Source organism: Neocloeon triangulifer, unplaced genomic scaffold (assembly GCF_031216515.1).
Source record: "Neocloeon triangulifer isolate White Clay Creek 2 clone unplaced genomic scaffold, ASM3121651v1 ptg000013l, whole genome shotgun sequence".
Lineage (NCBI taxonomy): Eukaryota > Metazoa > Arthropoda > Insecta > Ephemeroptera > Baetidae > Neocloeon > Neocloeon triangulifer.
The window spans coordinates 7675598-7694507 of NW_026775555.1; the positions used below are offsets into that span (position 1 = coordinate 7675598).

Sequence of the window (18910 nt, forward strand, 5' to 3'; positions counted from 1 at the left end):
GCAAAAACTCCATTCGCCTCTCGCATTCCAGAATAGATGAAATTTTTCAAAATTTTTAAATTTTCCTAAAATTGCTGTCGGTAAGCATGTCAACAATGCTCAATCCAGTATCCAATAATAAAGTTTCTTGTTGGCTGCCTTAAATTAAGCTTTAACTGATATCGCCGATGTTCGTTTCAAAGGGGAAAAAATTTGATTGGTCTAGATAATTAATTAAAAATACATAAACATAAGCATCACAATGAATATAATCATGGTTGGTCACTATATAAGGCAAACGGAATAAAAACTAAATATACATTCTATTATAATATTTATTATATTCTACACTACTGGTTCTATTTTAATTGAAAAATATTTTGGTTTAAAAACGCAATTGAGAAAGTATATTTTAATTTATTCAAATATGAATGAGCATTGCGCGTAATTAACGACAAAAATGAAAATGGGCCGTATTTTTTAAAATACTTAATATGATTATTAGGAAAATAATTTATTCAGTCGACCAAAAAATGGCTGATTTTCTTCGCATTTGTCTTTTTTATCATATAATTGCATTGGATTAATAAAATTGCAAAATGTAATTTTTTATTTACGACTCCACAATAGGAGCTCTTTTATTATTTTTACAGGTTTAATTTGTACATTCATTTGCTGCCGAAAGGGTAACAAACAAAGAATTTTGAATGTCTCGTAATTTACATTTTCTCATAATGATGTAGTAACTGCGCGTTTTTCACCTACTCAGAAATGATCATCATTTTTGTCTAATACAAATTACAAAGGAAACTTGTCGATCGCGTTTTTAAAATTTATTAATTATTCTCTTCACATTCAACTTTTAGCATTAGGAACAAAAAATCGAAACAGACAATTATGTAATTATTACTTTCCATTCGTAATTAGTGCTTTAAGTGCTCGTGGCAGTATTGTTTGTACAACTAAAAATAATTTTTGCAAAGTAACGCGTAGTATCAGAAGCGCGGAATACTCTCTTTTAACTGGAGGAAAGCACAGCAATATCATTCATTTTTACAGATTCTGAGGATTTTGTGATTCTTGATCAGTTTTTTTTTTTTAATTTCTTTGAATTATATCTTAAGAGGAGGGAATTGCAACACGTTTGACGTGAATCTTCATTCAATTTTCATCACTTGTAATTGAGGAGGAGGGTCGTATACATCTGGACACTACGGCTGACGGGGGAGGTATAGAAACTTTTTTCATCTTCAGATTTGAGCCTCGAACGGTTTTCAGGATGGTCTTCTAAATATAAATCAAGAACGCGGTTCAATGAATATAAAAGAGGAAACTGCGTGTTTTTGCAAAAATTATTCCGGGGAAAAAATCAAGCGACTTTTTACATAAATACAGAACCAGAGAGGAGAAATGCAGCGTTTTGTCAAAAGAGATATCAAGAAGAAAAGTGAGTCAGTGAGTTTTCAATGTGGCTGGTTTGTCCGTTGAATTACAATTTGAAGAGGGAAATGCGCCAAATTTCAGGGTGCACAATTTGCTCGCACTTTATCGTCTCGGAGAAAAATTGGTAAAAAATACTGTCCAAGTTGGCACAATCGAGGAGAGGTCAACGGTATTTTTTTATAACATTAAAAAATGGTCTTTCTCTTTTCAACAATTTTATCAAATCCCATGCACGATCAAGTGGTTTTTGCCCTTACAACAATTATGTGCTCGCAAATCAGGAGGAAGAGGATGGGGGAAAAACAGTAGTTTGTAACAAACACGGAGGAAAACTACGAGTTAGAAAATCAACATTTTAACAGTAGTTTGTCGTTTTCATTACAAGTGTATGAGATCTAGGGATATTTTAATTTTATATACCCTTCGTGAAAAATTATCATCATCATCCTACAGCAGCAAATTTTACACATTTTTTAAATGGCATCACCAGCTAACGCTTTTCTACCTTTATTTAGTCACATTTGGAAAAAATGCTTCCCGTCAGAACGATTTCATCATCATCTCGTTTTTAGTTCACAGGTGGTGAAAAGAGTTCGCTCGACCGACAACGAATTAATTACCATGATATAAGAATCACTACTGACATTTCAAAATCAATCACTAACTAAAAAAGAGTAACGCCCTGAAAATAGGGTTTATCCAAGAAGTCACTTTCAGCACTGATCAGTTCAACAAAGAAAAAAAAAACGTAGTATATCACACGCACTGTGAGAGTGAGTGTGTGTTTGTCTGCAAATCAAACAACACAGGTCCATTTTGATTAAGTTGGTCGCACAGACAGACACAGCTCGCAGCTCGTTCGGAAAGAGAACTTCTTTCTTCGCCTCTCTTCGACGACTTTTTGGCGGCTCGAGTGTGAGAGGAGGTTTGTTTGTGTGTGGGTTTGCACAAAATTAGGGTTAATACAAATGGGTGGGACACGTCGTGTTAGTGGCATGGCTTGAACACATAAGAAATGTTGCTGAAGTGGTGGTGGTAGTGATGGGGGATGATTTGGCGGCTCAGCACAGGGTGTGCTTTCAGCTGGGCTTGACGCGCTTCCTCGGCGGGCCGATCGGAGGTATCTGCTGGGTGGCTAGGGAACGAAAGGCCTCGGCGATGAGGTGTGGGTGGGACTGCACCATGCTCTTCCAGCCGGCAGTCTCCATCACGTCGGTCGCGTGCCTGCAATCAGCACCAGCATAGCGGGTCACACATCTGATCAAAGCGAGAAACAAAATCAACCAAACGAACTACATCGTCAATGAAAGGTGCAGAAGGCAGAAACTGTTGTGACTTGTTTTCTCCCCATCAAATTGAATCAATTAAATATCCAAGATTTGAAAAAAAGCAACAGATTTTTTTTTTCAAAACAGGACAAACTACGTTTTTTTTTTCTAAACCACACCCCACTACCAAACAAAACAAGTCACACAATTCTGATCTGTACCAAACAAGAGACTATATGGATTGTAACTCAATACTAACGTGTTGATAAACTCGATGGCCTGCGCCTTCAGTTGGTCTGCGCTGTGCAGGTCGGCGAGGATCAGGGTGTCAGCCACGTTTTCTATGCTCAGGTTGGTGCACAGGGCCTCCTCGCACATGACCTTGAGTCTGTCCAGCGCGTACTTGTCAGCGGCGGCCAGCAGGTCGTCGGCCATCTTGTCCAGGCAGGTTGCCCGTCCCGTGTAGATGAAGCGCAGCATTTCGCGCAGCACCTCGTGGTCCACGTCCGCGATCTCGACTCGATTGTGTTTCCGCTCTTCCATCTCGTGCTCGAACATGGCGGCAAACACAGGACTCCGAGCTGCAAGAAAGCCAAAGTTAATCTCATATTTAAGAGACAAAAATTTTTATAATTTTTTTTTTGCGAAATTTTTTCATACTCACCGGCTAGGATGGCTTTATGTGCCTGGAACTCTCTTCCTGCCACGGCCAGCGTGACATCACTGAATTTCTGGTTCTCAAAGAGCAGCCCAAAGTCGTCGGACAAGCGGCACTCGGGCACTTTGAACTGAATGGCGTTTGACTGGCCAGAGATATTGACGCTGTCTGCCACGACGCTCACCTGAAATCAATGTTCACATTTAGCATTTCGTTATTTCATTGAGCAGAGCAAAGAAAGTGGCACACGGACGAATTTGCAAGAGCTCTCAGGGTTTGCCCCGTGCGTGATTTCCTCTCACTACTCCCAGGGATAGGAGATCAATCCAGCAATTTCGCTGACCCAGCCAGCTATATTTCCCAATTGGCGTCACCTGCCCAGCGTGGCCTGTTTTCACTTTCACCCACGCGAACTTAGAGCAAGTCCCCCTCCCTGTGCCCAAATCGAATGTGCCGCGCGTTATGCAAAAGAAAAAAAAATTGGCGTGCAGCAAATAAATGAAAAGGTGTCTAGTTGCACGATTGTAAGTTAGTAGGGCAGAGCGCTGAAAAGAGGTCTCCTGCAGCTCTGGCGCTGGATTGAGGTCAGGTCAGCCGAGTGATGCACTTTCACTTGTACGTACAAACGCTCTCCGCCTGCGAGCCGTACGGCACCGCGACTCTTATTTACTCGGTCACCGCGACAAATTAATGAAATTGACATTGTTCGAGATTGCGTTCAATGATGGAAAGAAATGCCAACAACTGACCTTTGATTTTTATCAACTTTTTACACCAATTTGTCCGATTTAGTGCCACTTCTTTAAATTGATTTATCAATTTGATTTCCACTTACTTCGCAGAATATTGTGAGTTTGTCATCGGGCAGAAGTCCGTTGACCTCGTCGAGGAGGAAGTCTCTTCGGATGAACTTCTTGAAGCCCCAGTCTTTACCCTGCACGAAGCGATAGGCTCTTTGACTCTCTGAAACGAAAAACGAGAGCGCGTTAGTCGGTTGTGTCGTCGGCGTCAGGTCGATCTCAATTCAGGGCGGGCGAGACTTGCAGTGGACAAAGACAAAACAGCACTCACCGTTGGAGATGTAGTTTTGGTTGCGACCCTTGGAGCCGCTAATGGTCAAGCATCGACCCCCTTAAACACCCAAGACACAAAGTTTTTCAATGCAAAAAGGGCTCACGAAATTTCAGTTTCAGATAAACCCTTGATAGGTCACATGCAATTTAATTAACTAATTATTTATTTTTTTTTCATTGATTATTTTACAAATGGAGGTATGAGAGTGTGATTTATTTTGAATTGTCCACTGCGTGTCCCCACAACGAATTTGGCTCAACGAAAATAAAAGGGTTTAAAATTTGTAAAAAAAAAAATAATAATGTAAAATTGATGTGGTAAAAGTAACTCACCCATTGCTTTGGTTTCTTCGCGTTTCGCGTTTAAAATGGAGAACTTGAACTTCGCTCGGACCTCTGATTTGTTACAGGAGACCAACAGGAGGTAGAGAGACAAATAGTCTTTACTCTCTTCATCAAGACCCTTGGGGTTGACCCGCAAACACCTGCAACAAGTGGCATACCAACCATGAGAAAGATGCAAATTTGGCGGAGAAAAGCAAACAAATGAAATTGAGCACCGCCGCGGTTTCACTTTCTTTCGGGCTGTTGCAAAAATGTAATCGGCGCGGGCAAAGTAGATTTCACTTCCTCGACATTAAAAGTTTCGAATAATATCTCAAATGTCGCAACCGCAGCACGAACAACTTTCAAATTCAATTTGATAAAAGTCAAATGAATTTGCTCGAAGCTGATTTTGGATTAAACAAAATGCAATCAAATTATAGACGAAAGCCCCACTGTCAGCAAAAGCTGCAAATTTGGCGCAATAATTATCATTTGGTGTGGGTGAAAGTATGCGTATGCGCGGTGAAAGTAGAGCTTAAAAGTATTACTTGCTCGTTTAATATTTATTGTCGGGTTCTGATTAGACGCGCCGTTTCACTCTGCTTTTTTTAAAAGAAAGAGTTCCTGCAGAATAAAATTTTTATCTATGCCAGGTTTCTCCTGCTACCGAGTGAAAATAAGGAAGTGACTTGATTTCTGCACCTTTGACAAAAGACCAAAAAAGTTGTGAGGCAACCGCGCGATAATTAGACAAACATTATGCATTCGATTAATGTAATTTGTAATCGAATTGCGAAAACTGCTTCAGAAGAATCAAAGTTATAGAATGGCGGCGCGTGTTGCAACTGAGAAAAGCAGTGGATTAAAATATAAAGCAACTGCTAAACTAGACCATTTATTAACAATGGGCGACTTGCATAATTGCGCACTCTGTCCGTGAGAGGTGGTAACCTTCGTCGATTTGGGTGGGAATTCAATCGGATTGTTACTCAATTTGTTTTTTAATTATATAAAAAAATTAATAAAAATCAATCGTTAATAGACTTACCATTTGAGCTTGTCATTGGCACCTGCCGAGAAGGTGGACGATTTCAAAACTTCTCCCATTTCTTCTCGACAGAAGCTAAAATTGTTTATGGTCCACATGTAGCTAAATTTTACCACCTTCACCTGCGAACAGAGAAAACACAACAAATTCAGTATATTTTGTAAATTGAATACACAGCAAAAGCGAGTCTGTTCAAATAAATAAATGTGAGGCGGCGACGACGGGAGAGGCGGCTGAGCGGAAAAAGGGCATTGAACATCGCAGGGTCAAAAAAGATCATCGCCACTGCGAAGGACGATAACCTTCCTCCTTATTCCTGCGCGAGTGATGCTCCGCTGATCGACGCTTGAAAGAAGAAAAAAAAACACACTCATTCCGGCCACATTGACTGCCATTGTTCAAAATTTACTGCATTTTTTCATTCCTTATCTGATGCCGAATGTTAATGCCCCTGCGAGCCAAGCGGATTTTTCAAATAATTGGAAATGAGACAAAAAGATGTGTGTGAATTTTTAATTAAAAATGTAAATCGGTTTCAAAAAATAATAGTGAGCGGTTTTTGTTATTTCACTTCCTGACGTTTATCAAAATTGAGAATTTAAATATCCGACTTGGGAGTTCAGACACGGAATTCCACTCAAAAGCCGAGTGATAACCGCGTGGCAAGGTCGAAACAATCGTCGTCTCGACGCGCGGCACTGCTGGTAACAGTAATTACTATTAAAATCGGGTAAATAGCCGCGCGCATGCAGAGGGCACGCCGAGGACGAATAAGTATTTATTCGAGGGTTCCTGCTCGTTTCTCGAAATAGCTGCCAGCGTCAAGTTCAGCACACAAGTCATCGCCGGTCATCACTCCCTGCCGGCCATTGCCCCTTTTTCTTGCACCGCCGCGGCCCCAAACCAGCAAAAACGCCTCCGCACAAAAAGCGAGCGAAACTCGCCGAAAAGAAATGAAACGCACAAAAAAAGAAAGGTCACTCGCCGCGGGTCATCCGTTTTTCGTGCATGGAAAATCGGAGCTTTTATTCTCGAGTGCGTTCAACTTTGCGTACCTAATTCGGAGGGAAGCCGACTTGTTTGCGTTTCTCTCTTCTTCTCATATTTATTGCCTTTTCAAAATCAATCAAGGTTGTTGCCGCCGCCGCCGCCGGGAAATCAAGCAACAACCTCTGCGAGTTTCTATATCGATTGTTTTCGGTAAGGCCACTGAGCAGTTTCACTGCCACGAGTCGGTAAATCACAAAAATAAAGGCAAATTGAAAATTTACCAATGGAAAAAATATAATTTATAAAAAAATTTTATATTTTGAATACTAACGAGCTTGATTGTAATCATATATATAATTTTAAGAATAGAATAAATATGAAAATTTCCATTTCCAGCGGGCAAAGTAAATTACACGGTTCAAGGTGAATTCTTTTATATTTTCATCCCATTATACGAATAAGGAGAAAATTTTCAAACGCGGCGGTCGGTCAGTGACTCTGCACGCATTCGAAGGTAGTAAAGGTCGAAAGGTGGGTTCAGAGGAAGGTGGACGAACGCGGAAGCGCGTTGATTGAGAGGCGCGTGCGACACCGCGAGCAAGGTCTCACTCATCCCGGCGCAAACAAAGCAGCCAACGGTCCATCGGCAGGTGAACGATCGGCCGCTTGTTGGTTCAACGAACAGCTCTGCTGACGAAATTCGTGCAGCGTTTCAAACTCATTTTTTATTTCTCTTACGTATTCATAAACGCACTTCCAGACCTTTTTAGAAAGGCATGCAGTAGATTTCTCTATTCAATTGAAAAGCAAAAGTCTCAGTTGCGCCACAGGAAGTACATAGATGAGCCGGGGCGAAAATTTTCAGCAACTTTCTCTGCGCGCAGCTCTCTTGAAGAGAGAAAACTTCCACCATTCAAAAAATGATGTTATGAAATTTGTTAAAATTTATTAAAATTAAGAATTAATAACTTTTAATTATAATAATAAAATATAAATGAATTAAAAGTAAGTTTTTTTATAATTATGTTATAAAAGTTTTTATTCTAATTTTTTGATAATTCTTTATAAATATTGGTGTAAATAATTTTTTTTAAATACAAAATTACTTACTCCAAATTAAACTCACGAATATTCTAACTTATTTCAATAAAATATTTATTATTTATTTATTTTTATTAATTTTTTTTGTCATTTCCAATATTTTATACTTTGCGGCGTGCATGTCAACAACCGATAGTGACGGTTGCAGAAATCCGAGGAATTTAACAAGAGGACACTAAACTGAAACGGTGCCTCTCGCTCGATAAGATAGCAAAAATCGGATCCTCCTCTGCTCGGCCTCATCTTTCTTTCGTTCAGCTGCCGCTCTAGCTCGCTCGGCGGGCTTTAAATCGTTCGCCAGAGCGTTCACCCTTGGCTGTGCAAGGACACCCAAGTTCACTCGTTGCGCCTCGACCGCGCACTCTCTCGCACACGTGCATCTCGGCACTTCTCACACACCGCGCCAAAAAGAGCCACACGAGAAGGAATAAAATGCACTTCCCGTTTCGGGTTTGACGTACTCGCGGGCAATGAACAAGCATCAACTTTTGGTCCGAATAACCGCGATGAATCATGTGCGCAAAAAAAAAATGAAAAATGAGGAAAGAAACAAAAGTAGGAGTTAATTAGTCATGAGCACAGTTACTTAGCAATTAAATTAATGGAGCAACTCTAAATTTGGTTAAAGTATCCTTATTACTATTTAATTTTCTTTCTTTCCAAAATACTCATTTCTGCATATTTTTATTAACGGCCTCTTCGAACTTGGTATTTCATGTGAATAAATTAAATTTGAATAACCGAGGCTGATGGGCCGCGTGTCGCCCACGGGTCGATTTTCGCGTGCGGCCTTGCCCAAACGGGTGGGCAAAGGTCGCCAGATCATTCACCTTGGCGCGGCAAGGGCACGACTAAAAAAAAATTCGGAATCGCTGCTCCTCGGGTCAATCAACTCACCTGGGTGTAACACCAGTTCTCGGCCACAGGGGTGTTGACTTCCGGAGGCGGCGGGCTGGGCACGCGCGAAACGGCCATGCCGCTCGGCTGGGCGCCCTGTTGCGGGGAACTGCCGCCCCCAGGGGCGGGCCCACCCCCGCTGCTGCTCGGCCGCGCCGCTTGGATCTGCACAGGGCCGCCCGCGCCGCACTCGCTCACCGCAGGCAGCCTGGAACATCAATCAAATTCACATTAGTCAAAATTACATAAAAAAAATTAACAATTGATGAAAATTTGTGGGGAAAGGGACGGGCCATCTTGTTTTGATAATAAATTTCCAACAAATTGCTGAAAAGCATTAATTATTACCTGAATCAAAGAAATTATTATTTGAAAACGCGAAGAACTTTTTTAACCGTTGCAAAATTATTCATCTTTCAACAATCAGTTTTCTTTGAGTAAATATACTGGTGGTGGTTGTGGTTTTGTACAACAATTCCTTTTCTCAATTGTTGCCGACAAACGAATGAGCAAATAGTTTTTCGCACCAAATCCTATGAAGCATTTTGGTGAATGAACCTTTGCGGTGGCACCTTCCGTGCTCGACCTGCGAACGAAGTGAAACAAAAAGTCCATCGCCCTCGCCGCGCGCTTATCTAAAAACAGCCACGTACGGCGGCAGTGACGTGCGCCTTTCAATATAATTGCATTCCTCGTAGCACTGTATAAATTTGAGTCTAATTGCGAGAGAGCGAGGCAACGACCTGAAAAAGACTCTCTGCTGTAATTCATTAGTGCGCGAGCAAACACTGCACTGAGCGCTTAATTGATAATCCCCGGCGACCAGTCTGTCGACACATTCACGCAGACAAAGCAAGAAAAAAAAAGAAAATCCCGAACCAAAATAGATCTCCTCCAGCGCACGTGTCTGGAATTGGGCCCGGGCCAGAACTGTGAGATCACCCACCCTTTTCGGTCTCTATTTAAAATTTCCAAAGTCTCGGAACAGGCCAACGACTTCTTCTTTTCTATCGGCAGCTGCGGCCCCGATATTCCAGGGGCAGATGCGCCCTTCCTTTTCCTGGTCAGGTGCGCTTGGGTCACCTGGACCTTTTGTTTCAAAAAAATAAACGGCGCATCTGCCGCCGCCGCCGCTTTCTTCCAATTCAGCTGGCAGCGTTTTATTGAAATGAGTGTTCTTGTTTCACAGTCAAGAGTTATTGCAAAGCGATGACCTGATCTACATGCATCTACGTACGTATATGAAATAAAAACACACACATACGCCTCATTGTTCAACGCATCGCGGAGAGGAGATCGCGCGCTCTCATTATTCTATAGCACGATTACAGAAAAGAGTCGCGACTTGAGTGAATGCACTTTTCAATTCGTGAAATAAGGCAGCCTAGCTCGCGTGAAATCATCAAGGAAACTTGGACATCTTAAAATAAAAAGGAATCAAAATTATACAAAAAATTAACATCTTACGATGAATTATTGTCAATTTTTTAATTTTAGTTCTTCACTATTAAAAACAATTGAAACATTCAAATTTGGGAATTAAATAATAATTTTCTATAGTTTTTTTCTATCTCAATTGCACTAATTTTCAAACACACAAAAAGTGGATTGAGATTTTGAGGTTTTTGTTTCTGGCCCCAATTTGACTTTATCAATTGCGAACCAGGCCAGTGCTCGTTTTTGTTTTTCGGAACAACGTTCAGCGTGCGTATGTGTCTCCTTGGCCGGCGCCGCTCGAAACTCGGCGGTTCGGTCGGGCCGATCAATGAAACGCCATGAACTAAATACACGCGGCGGCGGCGACGGCAACGCTGCAGCATTGAGGCGCCAAGGCAATAACATTATGAAAATCCGATCCAATTGCACCAGTCAGCATTGGGCGGCTTTTGGAGGCTTTATTTCCTGTCTCAGGGCTGCCCGGCTCCACACAAAGGGCAGATTCTCTCTCCGATACCATTTTACACACCGCGCCACGCGCCGCTTTCCCTCAACAAGGTCCTTTCCACTTTCTAAAAAAAACCCGTGGACAATATTGCGAGCACGTTTTGACTCACGGGAGCTCTCCAGGCTGCCCTCCCACGCAATCAGGCTTGAATTTTTTTCAAAACATTTAAAATTAAGAAAAAAATATCATTAATATTGAAATATTTTATATTCTTAAATAATCCACTCAAATAAAACAAAAATAGCTGAAATAGTAAATTTTAAAGAGAATCAAAATGCCTTTGACTAATTCTCTTGAGTCGTTTCCGTCCGCCATCACTAAATAAATATATTCAAATTTTTTTTTATCTCCGTGCTCTTGGGAAACGAGATACGTATTATTTTTTCACACATGAGCGCTGTGCACTGCAGAGGGGCGGCGGAGTGTCACGTGAGCAACCATCGGTGCTTGACCTCGGGGTCACCTCTGATTCACCCCCTGGCGGAGGCCTTGGCGGTGACGTCACGGCCAGTGGCCTTGCTCGTGCCCTTCGAGCACACCCTAGTGTATTATCACTCGGCGCTTGCTTGCTTTGCTGCCGCGCGCTCCAAGGTTCACTACAGCCGCGCTTCCTGCTCTCCTCGCGGCCGCCACAATCGCCAACGCAAACGGACCATTTTGACTCGTAATTAAAGGAAAAGAAAGAGCAACTCAAAAGTGCACTGCCCCCTCGAGTGATAAGACGAAAAATATGGGAGATGCCCCCGACCGTCACTTTTTATCGCCAAGGTTTTGTTCTCAGAGGTTGTTGTCCTCGGCGGGTGGAAGTGGTTTCATGCCTTTGTTTGTCACTTCCACCTCAAGCCAGCAGCTTTTTATCTCTCAATAAATTCAAAATTGCCAATGAAATATAGAATTAAAAGAATCAAAGCGTTAATTTTTTTAAATAGTTAAATAATTATTAAACAAAATAATGATATTAATTTTTTAACCATCAAAAGTGAGGGAATTAATAAAAAATATCTTTTTTGAAAACAAGCCTGACAAAGAATTGGTCGCCTTGGACAAACAAAAATGCGATCCTCCTTGAAACCTGAATGTGCTCGAATCACTTCCCTTTCACAACCGGTGCTCAAAGTGGACACATTTTTTTATTTTATAATCATTCTCAATTTAAATTTTATGTATTGTACGAGAAACTCATCACTTGATGTAAAGTGACGATGCAAAACAAGGTCGTCAAGTGCATCGAGTTCCTGTCCTGCCGCTGCTGCATTCGCACGCGCAATTCTCTCTCTTTTTTCGAATTTGATCCGAGCGTGATACTTTCAAGATGAGTAATCCAGGTTACAGGGCGCGCAATAGCAAACGGATCAAACATCCGTGCTGCTTTCACGTACGAAACTAGACTTTCTGCACGCCGCTTATATATTTGAATGAATATAAAAGCCTTTCTTTTTTTCTCAAGCGATGTGACCCAACAGCACAATTATGCAGCAGCTTTATCAGCGCGTTTTCTGCTGATTCGGCACGTCCAGTGTGGCCACTCGAACTTTTGGCACCTTTCGCATGTATAAGTGGCGTTTTAGCCGGAGGAGACAAATTATTAAAATCGCAATTGAGAAAATGGCCCTGATTATTCAAGGAAAGGTGAAACGTTAGTCAGATGTGCCAAATTAAAATGCCTTCAAAATATTATTATTTTTCTCTCCAGAAAAGCTTAAATTATTTTCGAATCAATTATAATTATTAAAAACTAAATATTTAAAATATTTATTAAATAATTTTTTTTACTTCAGGAATTTGGCAATTTTTCTTGTCTCATTTCAATGTTTTTAATTAATGTATGCTAAATTTCAGTTCTTCAGCAAGCATGAATGCATTTCGAGCAAAAGATGGCGGCCTGCGGATGAATTTTTTTGCACGCAGTCACTAATTTTCCAGTGGCCTCCGCGCGCGCACACCGCTCGAAAGCGGAAAATGTTCAATGCTGCGACTTTGGTTTTTGGCTGCGAAGGCAACTTTTCAAGTACAAATATAATAAAACGTTGGCCTCTAACTAAAATCCGATTTCAATTTTCGTTCTCTGCTCAGGGAAAAACACGGGGGAAGCGAAAAGTGCGCGCGGCCACGTGACGAAAGACGGACGGACGGTCACATGGTGGAAAAACAAAGAGAGCCTGGCGAAATAACAACACAATATAATGGAAGGTGACACTTTGAAGGTGACCAGCGACGCACGATAAGGCTCAGCACGCGCCAATTAATCCGCATGCGGTCGCTTTTTGCAACAGACCGACTTCAAAAATAAATAAAAAGCTGCTGGTTTATTTTTTCCAAGGTTTTTTGCTAGCAATATTTTAAACTGAGCGAATAAATATGAATTTTACTTTTTTACTTAAAAATTATAATTTTCCCCCCAAAAAATTCAGATTTTCACTCAAACATTGAAACGTTTTCTTCGGAGCTCTCGTGTATAGTTTTTCAAGCAGTCAGGATTCAAAAGCAGGACAGCGCCGGAGAATTTTCTCTTCACCTAGATTTCAAGTGGCGCTGGCTGAATCCATTGCCTGCTCCGAAGTTATCTGCTCCGCGCGCACGCCGACCCAACCCTGACCTGGACGCGCAAATTGTGCTGCGGAGAAATTGCCACACACAAAACGTGCTTTCTTTCTTTCTTTGGCGAAAACGCACACAGCAGTTGCTCCGTCGTTTGCAATTATATTGACACGTGGTTCCCGGGCCACGTGGCTTTCGGAAGAACATGTGACTGGCGCACAAAGTCCTTTGTTCGTTGATTGAAAGAAGCTGCAAAAGACACGCTTCAATTTATATACCCGCCAAGGACAATAATATAGATTTGTCTCGAGTATTATATTTATTATGAGGGGAAAAATTAAATATAAAGAATTCAGGAAAATTATATAATTAAATTCTTATTTGGAGGATTAAAGAGGAAGTTGGTAATTTTATACATAAAAAAAATGCATCGTTGCCAAATTTTTAATCAGACAGATTTGTGTCTGACCCAATCGAAAGTTATCAGGTGCGGCGCAAGGTTAAATCGATTTGAATTCTGACACAAAAAGCGTCCTTATTCTTCTTCTTCAGATAAGATAATGGAAATCCGAGTCTCTCTCTGATCGATTGATCTGGATCGTGGGCAAAACCGAAAATTTCAAGCCACACTCTCAGGGTCAAACTGTTCCAAGGCGAGGCTGGGGTGGCGAAGAACAAAAAAAAAGCAGCGGAGAAACAAATAACAACCTTGGAGATTTTGGCGCGGCGAGGAAAACCCTTGAGCAGGAAGTTGGAAGTTTGAACCCCGAAAAATTCCTCCACTGTGAGGTCACTTCTTCTTGGGTTTCGTTCCTTTGTCTCAAGGTTGCGGGCCAGACGGTCGGGGGAGTCTGGCCAGCTCGGCGGATTCAGGGAAAAGCAAGCAACCGGGCAGTGGAAAAGGAGCTCGGCGGCGGCGGCGGCGGGCGCGCAGCCAGCGACAAATAAATGCTTGGTGGCGTATCTCGATGGGAGGAGTGACCTTGCTTGCATCAAGAGCACACACACACACACACACACACAAACAGAGGCCTCGTCAGAAGGGGAGAGCAGCAGGGACTTTGCAACCAAGGCCATGCCGCATCTCTGCCGAAGAACCCCACGCACAATCATTGCATGAGCTTCGACAGCCAAATCCAAAATTATTAAAAAAAATTAACAATAATAAATTGTACGGATTCAGGAATAAATTACAACTAGTTAGGACGCTTAATTAAGAGGAAGTATAAATTTCCATTAATTTAATTTAATAAAACTACCAAACTTAAAAGATTATTTTTTAATTTTCCAATATTAATCTTTCTAGATTAAAGAACAAAAATATGGAAATTATTATTAAATTTTATGATTTCTATTTAATTTTCTCCCTTGATTATTTAATCCTTTAAATAAAATTATTCTTTTTAATTGATATTTTATTTTTGTTTAAAAACCATTTGTTTTTTTACTTCCAATTATTATTTATTTTCTTAATTTTTTCAGAAGGCCGTGGGAACGTCGGACCTAATTGTGGGTGTCGCTGTGCGATTTTTGTGCGGCGATCGGCACGGATTTGGCGGCGAAATTCGACCTCGCCACATTTCGGGGCCTTGGAAGCGCGCGGCCAATGGTGTGTTGGTTCGGAGACGAGTTTTGGCGGATGTGCTGCTTATTTCTGGGATGAGCAGCACTTCTTCTTCTTCTTGAATGTGAACGACCCTGGCACACTCGACCCTGAACCTACACAGCTCGCCTCTATCTCGCCGAAGATAATATAAAAAAATTCGAGCGAAATTGAATTAAAAAAACGGCCAATCGATCACCTGCTCGCGGAGACAAACTCTCGCGCGTTACGCAACGACTTAAATAACTTTCACTTTCACCATTTCGAATTCCGATTTCACCCTGCCGAGAGCTTCCTGCAGATCCAGTTTCTCGAAACGAAAGCGGCGCCTTTCTTTATATTCATTTCTTTGCGAGAAAATGTAACCAACCCTGTTGTGGAATAGAAGAGAAGAAAAAAAACAGGTGGCACAAAAATTTCTCTCCGAGGGGAGAGGGTTCGAATTTTTCCACGCAAAGAAATCCCAACTTTCTAAATTCCTCCCCCGGCTGATTTACTTTTTAGGTCAGGGTGGGAATTAGAAATTGCTTCAATCCAGGCCGATTTTTCTTATAGGAAGAGATCCGAATTTGTTGGGTTTTTATTATTTTTCAAGGCGACCATGATGGATGATTATCCTGGCATTGTGAGAGAGGATCCTTTTTTATATTTACCATAGCAGGTATGGGGAGAGAGAGACACACACACGAAATTCAAGGTGATCTTGTAGGTGGTGCTGACCTTAAGAATTACTTCGAAAAAGATCTCCCCTCGGCCGCTTCCTTTTTTGCCTCCTCGCTTCAGGTATATCAGAATAAAAGAAAGAGCCTTTTTCATTCCGTGAGAGATTTTAGGGTTACTTTGTGTGGCCTCCAAAAACGCAGAGGATGCTCATTGTGAAACGAATAGGGTGCCGCCGGGACGACGGGGATAAAAATATAATTATTGATACCTGAGTGCTGGGAAGAAAATAAATAAATAGCAATTTATTTGTATAAAAAAAGACCCTTTTTTAACAAAGAATTTGAAGGTTGTTTCTTTATTCTGATGATGAATTAAATTTTTTCATATCAGTAAAATATAAATAAATTAAAATCAACCGAAATTCCTCAGATTGCAAGTTAAATTTAATAAATTTGATAAATTTTGTCAAATTGAACTATTTAATGTGTATTTAAATTATGACTCTTAATTTTAAGTGTTTTTTTTAAACCATTTAATCAAGCAAAACATTTATTTCAATTGTGTGGAACTGCGCGTTTAGCAAGAGGGAAAGTTTTCCAGCGGCTGCCAATAAAATTATTTGTGTTTGTCTCACCGAGAGATCGCCTTGACAGAAATCGTCGCGAAAGTGAATCACGCGTTTTTTTTATTTTAACAATTATTTAATTTTTCTTAATTTTCTTCCTTGCCGGTGGCAACAGCTGAGCCACTCATTCTACTCCCCCAACCCGTTTTGGTTTCACAGCGAGAGAGCCGAGGGGTGCGTTTCCGGTCGCGGCCAGGGTCGTTCAGCCTCCCCAAAACTCGTCTGTTGCCGAGCAAACTTTTCTCCGAATTTGTCCAACATTTTATTAAGTAAAATGAGCGGAGAGACACATTAGAGAGCCGCCGGGCCGACGAATATAATTCGAAATGTGAGGTTTACATTGATTGAGTAGGCCAAGGCTCTGAAGTCCTCAATAACCACCACAGCGAATGGGAACCGCCAGTCTGCCTAGTGCAGTGATAGCGTCCCAGATTCCACTTAGCTCATTGTTGTTGCCGCTTTTTATCGCGCTCCAAAGTAGTCTAACACTATTTATCACCTCAAACTGTCTCCGGAAACTTTGGAAAATTGAACAAAATTTAATAATTTTTGGTTCTTTTTTTTAAATAAATTAATTTATATATTTTAAAATAATTTTAAGTTTTGCTTCCTCCTTTGAAAGGTTTGAATTTACACGTAGCGTGAATTTTAGGTATGGAGTGGTGGCGTGCGAGGGGTTCGAACGAGGGGATGCGAAACAAGATGGCTTTGACGGGGGATGAAATCGATCGGGGAAGGGAAGATTCGGTCTGGGCGAAATTTGTTGTATGAAAAAGTGCGAGACTCACCTAGCCAAGGCCATAATATTTTTCCACACTTTTGAGGTCGGGCAACGTGTCCGGAGGTGCTCCCGCTGACTCGGACACCCCGCACTACAAATACTTTCGGCTCTGGCGCTGCACACTTTGTGTCGCGAACTGATCTCGCTCTGGCTCCTCACGAAAATCGCAATTCTCGTTGCAGCCGATCACAGCCCCTTCCTTCCTCGCGATCACCACTTGTGATTAATCCACTGGCTCACTGGCATCGGGACACTGTGTCGCTGGACCGCGCCGGCTGAGACGTGCAAATGCAAGCGAAAGATAAATGCGACTGATCGTGCAAATGCACCGATTCCCAGCCAAGGGCTGACGGCCAGGCCAGGCCCCACCACGACCGACGTCAGCGCCACCTGTCCGCGGCGCCCCCAACCCGCCGCCGACCGCGAAAGTGGAACGCCTCGATCGACTCATTCCACTCGCTTCTTCTCCGCGGCCACCCACAACCGTTCGTTGCGTGCACCTTTCTTTGGTCCACGCAATCATCTCCACTCACAATTAATAACAATTTTGTCTTAATTAAATTATTAGCCAAAACTATTTAATAACTTTTTTGTTTGGAATCAGTTTTAATTTTTCATATTTATATAAATTCTCATGTGAGATTTAAATTTATTCAAAGTCGCAAAATTTGATTTAATTTCATAAGGAAAACAAAAGTGATATATTGATTTGGCAACAAATGTAAAATACTCTTGTGATAAACAGATAAAAAGCGTAAAAAAGTATTTACTTGATTTTGTTTATTTCTTTGACACCAATAAATTGTTGCTAACTTTCAAAACAAACGTTGTACATCAAATTTTGGACTTTAAAGTACTTTTTGAGATTGAATTATTATAAAATTGAGTCTAAAAAATTCCAAATTATAATAAATGGAAAATTGATTTCTTTATTAAAATACATTGGTTCAAGAATTCATTCCAAGTAGTTAAAAGTTAATATAAAGCAGTCAATTTTTGGTTAACTTAAAAAAAATGAAAATCGATTTGAAAATTGTTTTACTTGAACTGTTAAACTTGGCCATCGATCAATAAAAAAATCTCTATCAATTTTAAATTGTATATTTACAAGTAACAATTTATTTTATATTAAATAATGGAATTTTATTTTAAGTAACTATTTTTAAAATATAATTTAATTTATTTATATATTAACATTATTTTAAAAATAAAAATTATAATTTTGCTTTATTACATATTTATGTAATAATAATATTTAATGTAACACTATTATGGTTACATATGATTTTTTTTAATAACTTCTGGTGAGCAAGTTGGCTATTGATAATTTTGATTATCAAAATAAAATAGGCAGATGTAAGTTGTACCAGTAACGTTGGTAATTGTCCTCTTTATTATTTTTTATGCACTATTATCAATATCAAAAAATTGGGGGAATTAAAAATAATTTATAAAACTGCTAATCCCAAAGATTTATCCATTGCTTGATTCTTTGTAAATTTTGAATATTCTGAAAATAATTTAAGAAATTCAGAGAACGTTAATTTGTCCAATCTAATTTCCTTATTTATTTATTCTCTATTCAGATACATGAAATACACAACATCTTACATCAAGTCAATCTTCCTAATAATAACAATTGTTTTTTTTTTAATTGAGGCTTTACTGCACCAAGTAGTTAAAAGTTAATAAAAAGCAGTCAATTTTTGGTTAACTTAAAAAAATATGAAAATCGATTTGAAAATTGTTTTACTTGAACTGTTAAACTTGGCCATCAATCAATAAAAAAATCTCTATCAATTTTAAATTATTAAAATATCATAAGTTTCCGATGGTTGTATAAAATTTTCAAACAAATTAAAAAAAAAAAACGACATCCGTGACAGGTATAGAGACATCAGTAGTTATGGAACAGAATCGTAAAATCCAAAAGCGATATAGAATAATTTCTTCATTTTGAAGTTTAAAAAA

The 18910-nt window shown here is 40.2% G+C and overlaps 1 protein-coding gene across 5 annotated transcripts in view; it reads right to left on the minus strand.

Annotated features, from left to right (window-relative positions):
* Positions 1-797: 797 nt before the first annotated feature.
* Positions 798-18910, minus strand: part of LOC132198571 (speckle-type POZ protein B) — an 81370-nt gene continuing 63257 nt past the window's right edge. The window contains exons 1-9 of one of the 5 annotated variants that reach the window (XM_059622669.1): positions 16947-17269; positions 8785-8992; positions 5797-5918; positions 4755-4906; positions 4420-4479; positions 4184-4311; positions 3355-3532; positions 2950-3271; positions 798-2679 (exon numbers count right to left, since the gene is read on the minus strand). In XM_059622669.1, coding sequence (XP_059478652.1) covers positions 2502-2679; positions 2950-3271; positions 3355-3532; positions 4184-4311; positions 4420-4479; positions 4755-4906; positions 5797-5918; positions 8785-8992; positions 16947-16960 — 1362 coding nt within the window. In that variant the 5' untranslated portion in view covers positions 16961-17269 and the 3' untranslated portion in view covers positions 798-2501. Of the gene's footprint in view, positions 2680-2949; positions 3272-3354; positions 3533-4183; positions 4312-4419; positions 4480-4754; positions 4907-5796; positions 5919-8784; positions 8993-16946; positions 17270-18910 lie in introns of those variants that run through there. The other 4 variants (XM_059622670.1, XM_059622674.1, XM_059622671.1 and 1 more) reach the window with 4 other exon arrangements.